Below are 10409 nucleotides of genomic sequence, written 5' to 3'. Positions count from 1 at the left end.
CACCATGATTGAAACCACCTGAATAGCTAAGTAGTACCGTTCGGCTCATCTGAGGCCCAATAGCCGAAGGGTCTGACGTGCCTTCTTTTATTACGTCATCTACAGCCTTGTAATCCAGAAGAGACAGTTTGGCAAAACAATGGTCATCACTAGCTGTTTCCAGGAAAGCTGTTCTTAGAGGGGGCGCTGCATTCCAGATCACCGCGTGGGATCTCCAGAAAGCCTGTCAAGCGCTACATCGTTTACAGTCGTTTTCGACTGTCTCAGCGATCTCACCACGAGCGTATGACCAATCCGGAATTTCCGATCGCGGCGAGAGAAGAAATTTAATGTGGTGTTGACGATCTTACTGTTTGTCCTGGTTACGATTTATCTTGTTTTACTTTTGAACTTGACTGGTCCCGACCATCAATCTGCGTGTCATAATATCCTTACCTCCTAGTCTTATTTGCAGGCTGACGTCAATTCTTCCTGTTTCTCTTTCAAGATAGATATGTATCAGTTTTTCCGAGTTTTCTAGAGCTCGAACTTTTGCGTCATCTGCGTATCTCACACGTTCTTTTGTCTCATGTAATGTCCGCATGAATTGAGGGGGATGAGGTTTTGCTATTCAGAACAGATGCATTAGGTTGCAACTATGACTTCATCTACCTAGCTTTGATAATATCAGCTGCTTTCTCTGCTATTCCATACATAGTAGCTTGCAGATGGCAAGCCGGGATAAGAGGAATGATTGATGCATCAATGATGGATAGATGCTGAGTACCGTAAACAAGAAGTTTGTCACTGACACAACCACCTGCATGCTCAGGCATCATGGGGCAGGAGCCAGAAGAGTGCGCAAGGGTGGGAGAAAGAGAGCCCTGGGCGAGCAGCGCATTGAAGATCCCATCATCTGTGGAGTATTGTGAGCCAGGGACAAGCTCAGAGATCTGGAAGCGGTGGAGCACAGGATCGGCCATGATACTGCGGTAGAAACGAAGACCAATGCCAATGATGCTACGATCGACGGGATTGACAAAGGCATTGTGGGTCACATCTGGTGGACCTGCGGGGTTCGATGGGTTGAGGTAGACTGTGCCACGTGACAAAGGCTTCTCAATACCTATGACGTTGAAGGATCCGTCAGACTGAACGCCATACTCAGCAACAGCGGCGTCAAGGCGCGTGAATAGGTTGGCGATGATCTCGCGCTGGCGAGTGAACCCCTTAATTAGCTTTTTGTTGCCCTTGTAAATAGCAGGTAGATAGGCCTCGATGTTCTGACTGTTGATAGTGCTAACAATGTCGTTCGTGTTATTGACCATGTTGGGCAAAGGGACAAATGCAAGAGCGTTACCGCGAGCATAGGTGTACGGGCCGGTCTTTTTCTTGACGTATTCCCCCCAAGCCGACGCATTATATGTAGCGTCAGTAAGCAGGGAATTTATCGTTATATTGCCCGTAGTAGTTTTGTAGAGTAATGTCGCGTACGGGTGATCCTGATAGTTGGAGCCTACTGCATCAAGCTCGACTCGAACCTTCACACCAGCGGCATTGAGAACAGATCTAGGCCCAATCCCACTGAGCTGTAGGAGTTTGGGAGTTTGAATGGCACCGGCAGCGATGATGACTTCTTTTTTGGCGTAGACTGTGCGGGCTTGGCCAGTAGCATCGTAGGTGATATCAACTCCCTTTGCCATGGTAGGCTTTTTCTCGTCGTCGAAAATGATCTTAGTTGCAGTTGCCTTCGTGAGAACTTTCAGATTGGTACGCGATGTGATGGGATCCAGGTAGGCATAGCGCGCATGAGCTCGTCGGCCAGTTGTCCTGTCCATAGTATTAGGGTACCATGAAGCGCCGTAAGCTTCGCCTTTGTTGCCGTCTACAGGAACATGAACACCAGAGGCCTTCCACGCGCTCCAATAATCTTTCACATCCTCGAATTGGCTGTCCGTGATGCTGACTGTCAGTGGACCGTTGCTGTATGTGCCTAGGTCCCATGTAATGTTGAACTCTTCTGCAATTTTCTTGGAGGGGGGCTGGAAGGTTACACCCTTCTTGAAGTATGGCTCCATACCAGCCCAGCCCCACCCATTGTTCCCTAGAGCTTCCCACGCGTCGTAGTCAGCTGCTGAGCCTCGGTCGTAGACCATGCCATTGACGACAGATCCACCACCAAGAACTTTGGCTACCACGACAGGATAGCTCGTGTTACCAAGTCCTGGCTCTTGATTTGAATTAATTCCTTCCCACAATAAGCTGGCGCTTCCAGCGAAATCGTTGGCCTTGTATGGAACCATAGTCTGATCATTGTCGACAGATTCACCGCTCTCAATGACAAGGATTGATTCTAGACTCGCTGTTAATTGATGTTCTCTGGGCTCGGTTTCTATGGCGCGTACTGGTTTTGTCCTCGCTCAATCGGTTCGCAACGACCAACCCCGTAAGTCCACCTCCAACGATGACATAGTCATACTCTTGTGAAACTGATGCAGCAAGAACAGGGAAGAGGAACAGAGTAAAGACCCGCACGGCAGCGGTCAAACGGGAAAATAAAGGCATCCGGAAACCCAGGTGGAGTGTCAACGAGCGTATACTAGTTTAAGATAGTGATCAGTCAGAGTGCGCAATTACAAGTAACTTTATACAAAGTGAAGGATATTTGAGCCTCTATGAAGTATTCCCGACGCCACGTGAATATGGTCGGCAGTTTCATGCTATCCCATCCCCTTGGGTCTATACGGCGACGTAAGGCGAAAAGAATTCGACGGGGCAGGGTCTATCGGCCTTGCGAAGGAACACTTATTCCAGAAATGACTTGTGCCCACACTAACAAATGATCTGAGTGGACTCGCATGTCAAGGAAGAATTTCGCGAGTTGCCTGAAATGGATGTGTTGTTAGGGGCTCGATTTCGCATCGCAACCTTCGCACCAACGGCACGGCAAGCAGTCACTCCTACGGGTAATGAATCTACAGGCTATTTGTTTCTTAGATTTTCCTTGAAGATAGCGCGGACCATGCGGCGGCCTAGCGATTGTGATGAACGCACGGTACGGTGTCTTGCCTAAATCACGTGAGATGCTAAAAGCTATATCTGCTGCTGGAGAACACATCTGTTCAATCACAATTTCAATTTCACGCAATGATGTCGACTGATAATTGTGAAATTTTGTCATCGGCATTGACGATCTGGTGGCCACGCAATCCTTCAATAAATGAGCAGCCGCACCTGCAGGCCAACGCGCGGAGCACAACCCTTTTCAGGAATCTTGCCCTTACCAGGATTCATCAAGGCCTCATCGCATCCCGCATCTGCCAACAATACTCCTTTGGGCTGGTTCTATCCCAAAAACCTGTGTCGTGCTCAGTTGCGGCATGCTTCCCGCAATGGTTCATTACTTTTCCAGGGAAGCTGCACAAACGGTCAATTGTCGCGACTAAGGAGACACTATCCAAATAGCTTGACTTGCGACACAGCGAAACGTGGCGCTTCGCCACAGCCGAGCAGCAATAAGAGACGGCTCGGCTCTGAATCCTCAAGGAACTCTTCCTTGCATTCCGGAAATCTAGCCATCTCTTCACCTAGTATCGTGTCGAAATTAACTTGGGACGGACGAGGCCATATGCCTCGTTTCTCTACCCTTGCTCACGCAGTTGGCTGATAGGACACAGTATGTCTCTATGATGAGCGATCAAAAAAGCCAAAGATTTATCGAGAGGTTTTTCTGTCCATGTTGCCGATTGCCAACGCATCGGTTGTCAATGTCCCGATGTTTGAGTAGTATCTTTTGTAAAACCACGTGAATTTCGCCACACACGCCATACAGTCCCCACGTCCTCGCTCCAGTAATTGTTATACTAAGTGAACCACCTATCTCAAATTTTTGCGACAATACTGCACACATAGATCTACACAGCGTGTGTGTTTGCGTTTCTTTGCCGATTCTTGGTATATAACTCTATCGATACCGTGCGTGAGCAATCTCAACTTAGGCTTTTGCCTACATCGAGTATGAAGGAGCTAACATCTGCCAGGTCTTGCACCGAACAAGCTTAGTTCAATTTCATGTGCAGTACATACGGCATCAGACAACAGCTCCTTCGTACAGGCTTGGGCTCGCTTGAACGCGTTACCGGTAGCTCCTCGCTAACCCCTACCTGAGTGCTCAATGCCTCTTAGTACACTTGCAATTCACTTATACATAGTGTATACTAATCTCGTATCTACACACGAATCAAGCATATGTACTAATGCCAAAGTGACGCATTATGTCTGTACTTTTTCCCGCTCTGCAGTTCGATGACTATGGAGTTAGGGTCCCGAGCCAATACAACAAAAGCTGTTGGCTGCTGTTCCTGGTCCTGCTTGATTGACGCGAAGGAAGGCTAATGAGCCGCTCAGGAAGGAGACCGTAAGAGAAATTGGACCGAGATGACCTCAATCGTACTGTATTCTGCCTGGCTACATTTCTGCGTGTTCGAGACACCTGTCCGAGCTGATGACTGGTAGACGCCGCTCTTTTTTCTGATTTCAGGGGGATATTTTCAATCCCACTGGACTCCCACGGACTGACAGAACTCCCTTAAGCGTTTGTTGCATCCACACATATTCACATGAACGACACCCATCACAATGGACAACATCCTGGCGGCTTCGCAATCATGGCCAGACCAGCGACTCAGGATTATGATTCCTACATGGACACTGTTGATCATTAGTACCGTTTTTCTTGTCTGGAGAGGCGTGTATGGCGTTGTGCAAAAGCGTAGGTTCATGGCATCTGATTACCTGTTGATCATCGCCGCTGTGAGTTGATCATCCCTAGATCTCGGTTGCTGTTGGGATCTGACGATTCCAGGCGCTCAATATCATTGCCCAGTCCATGTCGCAAGTCCAAATTGAAGCTGGCCTTGGGCGTCACTTCATGGACCCGTCGGTACTGCCCAATCTCATGCGCTTTGCATACTACCTGTGGATCGCGCAGATCATCAACATCATGGCAGTTGCATTCATCAAATGGTCCATTTGCGCATACCTTTTAGTCTTGAATTTTTCAAAGTTCTATCATACCAGTTAAAAATCTACCTGCTCATGCCTGATCAAGCGACTGTGCAAGACAAGTAGCAAAGTACCTTCCTCTTAGTTCTTGCAATTCCTCGTGTGTGCCCATTTCCGCGATTATCCCGTCTTCCATAACAAAGATGATATCAGCATGCCGAATTGTGCTCCTGCATTTATTGTCAGCAAGATCGTCACCCTTGTACTGAGTATACTATACCTACAACCTATGTGCGACAGCGATAGTCGTCCGCGTCATCGCGGCCTCATCCAGCGCTTTCTGCACAATTCTTTCGCTCTGCGTGTCTAATGCCGACGTGGCCTCATCTAACAGCAACAATCTTGGCTCGCGTATCAGTGCTCTAGCAATTGCAATGCGCTGCCTCTGCCCGCCAGAAAATTGCAGGCCTTTTGATCCACAAGGTGTGTTGAAGCCTTCAGGTAACGAAGTCACAAACTCTAAGGCGTTGGCTTGACGACATGCTTCCTGAACTTCTGCGTCAGAAGGCTCATGTTCGAGACCGAGGGATATGTTTTCGCGCACAGAGCCAAGGTACAACGGTGGCTCTTGCTGGACAAGAGACATGTAGCGTCGATAGAGTTGGGGAGACATGAGGGATATGTCCTGATCGTTCATTGTAATGCGGCCGGATATTGGGTCGTAAAAGCGAAGCAGCAGGGAGACGACCGTACTCTTGCCACAGCCTGACGGGCCAACGAAGGCGGCGAATGTGCCAGGCTTGATCTTCATAGAGATTCCCCTCAGCACCCTAGACGTGTTACGCTGCTTGTATCTGAACTCGACTTCCTCCATTGCTATGATTCCATCTGAGGACGGGCCTTTACCATTTGTCTCGTTGGATTCTCGAATAGTAGGTTTGATAGAACGCAACCACAGGATATAGTTGGCACTTCCTTTCGCTTTTGTGATCGATGTCGAGTACATAAAGGATTGTGCAACGCCCTGGCCGCCGAAGACAATAGCTATGAAGATAACAAAGAATTGCGTTGTGTCGTACTCGCCCTTTGCGATAAGCTGTGATCCATACCAGAAGCCGAGTGCCATAACTAAAAAGTCTGCAGATTGTGAGAGTGCATATGGAATGAGCGTAAAGATAAGATTCCTGACGACTTTGTTCGTGATGATGCGAAGTATGTGGCTGTATCGACGTATGATAGACGTTTCGAGTGTAAGCATACTGACTGTTCGGATGGAGGTGACGGCCTCAGTCGCTAGTCCAGCACTACCTGAAAAATGTTCTTCTGTACTAGCTTCGAGTTTCTGGTCGAGTCGAATTCGATAGTATCCGGCAGCCACAATGATGGTCAGTCCTCCAAACACAAGAGTGATTCCAAGCTTCCATCCGTAAGCTATGCCCAGCGCACTACTGGCAGTGATGTTGACTAAGATGTTGAACATAAGACCTAGATTCGCAGACATGAGCTCTTGTAGCGCTGTAGGCGCGGATGACAGCTTTGAGGTCAATGAACCAGATGAGTTTTCTGGGCGGTCGAAGAAGTCTTGATCAAAGCTGATGATACGCTCGATCATCTCTCTGCGATATCGGTGTGTCAAAGTTTGTCCGATGTTATTGCATGCAAGTCCAATGGTAAAGTACGCGAAGAGGTTGGCCAGCGCCAAAACGAAGAACATCAACGCCCAGAAGTTGGCTTGGTCCTGTGCTTCGGATCCTTGTAACGTGAACACTCGAACAAGACGGGAAAAGATGATGGCTTGTGCTGGGTAGGTGCCGCCCCCGATGACCCCTCCAGCAATCGTGGCAGCATACCAGTAGTAGACATCTTTGTTTTCCTTCAGCATTATCCAGATGCATCTGGTAAGAGAATAGCCAAGAGTGCCGGCAGCGAGTTGTTCCACTTCGCGTTCGAGCTCAGTCGTGTCTTTGTGAGATCGCGTTCTTTGAAATGTGGCTTTGGGGGCCAGATCCTCCTCAAGATATGCAGTTTTCAATAGCTCATCTTGGGTATCTTGGTCATTGACTTTTGTACCAAGGTCTTGCGCACGTACCATCGCGGCATAGAGACCATCACTCTCAATAAGTTTATAGTGTGTGCCTTGCTCGTGGATCTGGCCATCCTTCATGACAACGATATTGTCGGCCGCCATAACAGTAGCAAGCTTGTGAGCGATGATCAAAGTGGTTTTGTTTACTGAAGCACGATTCAGTGCGCTCTGTACGACCTTCTCTGAGCGGGGATCTAACGCGCTGGTCGCTTCATCAAATAGCAGAATCTTGGGGTTCGATACGATACTTCGAGCGATAGCAATACGCTGTCGTTGACCACCACTGAGCATGCTTGCTCTCTCGCCGACTTGCGTGTGATAGCCTTCCGGCATTGCCTCGATGAAGTCATGCGCATTGCTGGTCTTACAGGCTTCTTGGATAATTTCCATCTTTTCTTCTTCTGATAGATGTTTTTGGGCCCCAATCAGACCTTTGGAAATGTTCTCGTAGATCGTTCCTTGAAACAGGGTGGGCTCTTGTTGTATAAGGCGAATATTGCTTCGCAACCACTTTGTGTTGTACTCCGCAATATCAAGACCATCGAGAAAGATCTGACCGGATGTGGGCTGATACCATCGCTCGAGTAGACCCACCAAAGTCGATTTTCCACAGCCACTAGGTCCAACTAGGGCTGTTGTCTTTCCAGCTGGTATAGATAAGCTCAGGCTCTGTAAAACTTGGGCGCTCGGTCGGGCAGGATAAGCGAAGCGGAGATCATTAACGACGATTTCTCCAGTGCAGCTGGAGGGCTGTAAACCCTCGGTTGACAATGGATCGAGCGTAGGTGGACTGTCAATGATTGAAAACAGCTCGCCAGCAGCTGACGAAGCATTTGTGATGGCCTGAAACTGTGGGAAAATGAGAAGGGTTGCAGTAGCACCAAGAACGACGCTCAGCACAACGGTGAATACTGTGCCCACGTCGCCAATTTCTCTACTTTGAAACATCCGGAAGCCCTGCCAGAAGGCCAAGGCAGTACCAGACATGACCAGGAAAGTCTGTCCAGAGAACAGAACTCCGTAGATGACAGACTTCTTGTTGCCTTCTTTGTGCGCTCTCTGCAGGTAGGTTTCGTAATTCGCGACGATTTTCTCGTGCGCCCCGAAGGCATGAATAGTCCGGATCGAGCTGATTGCATCTTGAGCTAATGTACCAGCTTGAGAGTAGATCTTGGTCTAAACGGGAGTTCATTAGTTAAATTTGGTCAAAATAACAGGTATTGATTGGGCTGACCACTTTAGCTTCAATTGGGGCATCAAGGCCGATACACACTCCAGTGATCAGGAAAATAGCAGGTATTATGCTCATCACAATCAGAGCAAGCTTCCATTGAACGGCCAGCGCTACAATGAAGCCAGAGAAAAACAGTGACATGCCTTGAATGCACGTATACAATTTTTCGGCGATGCCTTGGTTGATTCTGTTGCCATCTGGATTATAGCGTTAGCAAAGGCCAGTTCAGTATCAGATGAGCATCTCTTACTTGTGGTTACCTGGGTCGCAGCAGATCCGCTACCTTCTTTGTCGAAATGCGCTACGTCTTGTCGTAGCAGCTTGTCTAGGAAATCCTCTCGTAAGGCGCATGTCGTTCTGGCCGCGGCGATGCAAATGCACAAAGTACTCAGATAGCCGATGACAAAGCGAGCAACAAACAAGTATATGAAATAGAGGACAAGACTGTTAATGTTTTTCGTAAAATTTGAGCTGTCCTGACTTGTGGCCTGCTGGTTGAACTCCGCAGTAGATTTGCCGAAAATCAAAGTCATTAATGGTAGGGCAGCGCCGACGGCGATAGCACCTGCAAACCCAGCAGTATACAGAATTCGATCGCTGGTGCTAGCATACGTGAATATACGCTGCAAGCGTGCATGTGAGCTTGCTTCCAACATCTTGGATCTGTCTGTAACTTACGAAGTAGTCTTTCAAGCTTCCTTCCTTGTCTTCTGTGATTAAGCCGTCTTTCGACGCTTCGTTCAACTTTTCGTCGCCCGCAGATTTCTTCTCTGTGTCGACTTTGTTGGGGACAACATTTTCAGCTATCGCTCGCTCATTGGGCGCGGTCATTGTATCGGGGCTCCGCATAAGCTTATTCGTGTCGTTGGTGTCTGCCGTCAGTTCCGATATGTAGACAGTTGATGTAATAGAAAGAAAGAGAGCATTTGTATTTGTCGAGCCAAACAGCCATGGACATGAGCTGCGGTGTCCGAGTGTCCGTACGCAGCGCACGCGGACTGAATGAAATCCGAGGTACCAAGGCGGTGCAACATCCAACAGAAGCTCGTAGCTTCACAACGCCGAACGTCACCACCACGGGTCGCTATCGAAGATAAACGTGATGAGGTGAACGGCTACTGATTGTGTGGGCGTAAGCGTTGGGATCAGTTCTCAGAGTCAAGGTTGTAATCGCAGGGTTATTAGCAACGAATGCAGGTCACTGCGACCAGCAAACATCGATGACGGTGGTGAACCTATTTCGCTCTAGCTCGCAGCTATAAGACTTGTTCTGGTTGGTCACCATAACCGCCAGTAATGAGGATCGTAAACGTTACAACAGATACAAGGATTTTCCCTTAAATAGATCTTTCAGATTGGCCGACGCTCGTGTCTGTAATTGCAAGATTTGTTGCGTTTACCATAATTATAAAATTACCCTAAAAACGTTCATCCATCAATAAAAGATGCTTTTTCGAGCGCACCTGCAACACCCTAACAATAACCGCGAATGAAGCTATTACTTCTGCTGACAGCAAGCCCGTCATGCATCTGCACTGCTACCGGCATGAAAGATTGGCAACACCTAGATAGCTTGGTGCTGGACAGTCGCATGCCACGGCTGCATGTCAGATTTTGTATTATGGGAGTCGTGATCTGGATGCTGGCAGCGAAGAGTTAATAACAAGAAGGATAAAATAGAGTTTAAATATTGTTTTTTCTTTCCTATTAGCTAAATTAGTGTTTTATCACAGGTGAGTAACATTGGTTTCAAGATATGTGGCGCGAGTGGACCAGCAACACACAACGGCGCTGGTGATATTAATGAAGGGCGTAAACCGCCTGGTCAAATGTGTAGGTTTTTTCATGCTTTACTCAAGTGAGAAGTGCAGCGTTGGATTCATTAACAACGGTTGATAGATCTCTCTGTGGCTTAAAAGTTTATTAAGGTTTATCTGACCGTACCGCGCAATAGGGGTTCTGCGATGTGACCTTGATATTATCTTAGCGTTAGATTAGTGTTGTGGATATTTCAAGACCCCTAGATTCTTCTCTACACTATTTTGACCTCCAACTTCTGTTAACAGCGTGCAATCTACTAGGACCAGCGCTTTACAAGCCCCTAAT

General features: G+C 48.0%; 4 protein-coding genes across 4 annotated transcripts; 2 read left to right on the top strand and 2 right to left on the bottom strand.

Moving 5' to 3' along the window:
• Positions 1 to 647: 647 nt before the first annotated feature.
• EKO05_0010246 (uncharacterized protein) lies at positions 648 to 2544 on the bottom strand (the record flags this gene model as incomplete). The annotated part of the gene is made up of 2 exons (XM_038942921.1): positions 648 to 2332; positions 2385 to 2544. 2 exons carry the CDS (start codon positions 2542 to 2544, stop codon positions 648 to 650), a joined length of 1845 nt encoding a protein of 614 aa, XP_038794792.1.
• Positions 2545 to 3199: 655 nt separating this feature from the next.
• EKO05_0010245 (uncharacterized protein) lies at positions 3200 to 3646 on the top strand (the record flags this gene model as incomplete). The annotated part of the gene is made up of 1 exon (XM_059637716.1): positions 3200 to 3646. The coding sequence occupies one exon, from the start codon at positions 3200 to 3202 to the stop codon at positions 3644 to 3646; it is 447 nt and encodes a 148-aa protein (XP_059493699.1).
• Positions 3647 to 4617: 971 nt separating this feature from the next.
• Positions 4618 to 5062, top strand: EKO05_0010244 (uncharacterized protein; the record flags this gene model as incomplete). Its single annotated transcript, XM_038942974.1, has 2 exons — positions 4618 to 4791; positions 4844 to 5062. 2 exons carry the CDS (start codon positions 4618 to 4620, stop codon positions 5060 to 5062), a joined length of 393 nt encoding a protein of 130 aa, XP_038794791.1.
• A 12-nt stretch (positions 5063 to 5074) lies between these two features.
• Positions 5075 to 9134, bottom strand: EKO05_0010243 (ABC-type xenobiotic transporter; the record flags this gene model as incomplete). Its single annotated transcript, XM_038942910.2, has 5 exons — positions 5075 to 5213; positions 5268 to 8245; positions 8304 to 8500; positions 8554 to 8926; positions 8982 to 9134. The coding sequence occupies 5 exons, from the start codon at positions 9132 to 9134 to the stop codon at positions 5075 to 5077; spliced, it is 3840 nt and encodes a 1279-aa protein (XP_038794790.2).
• Between the last annotated feature and the right edge of the window lie 1275 nt (positions 9135 to 10409).

This window comes from Ascochyta rabiei, chromosome 18 (genome assembly GCF_004011695.2).
Source record: "Ascochyta rabiei chromosome 18, complete sequence".
In the NCBI taxonomy this organism is placed as follows: domain Eukaryota; kingdom Fungi; phylum Ascomycota; class Dothideomycetes; order Pleosporales; family Didymellaceae; genus Ascochyta; species Ascochyta rabiei.
This window is presented reverse-complemented; position numbering and strand designations above follow the sequence as displayed.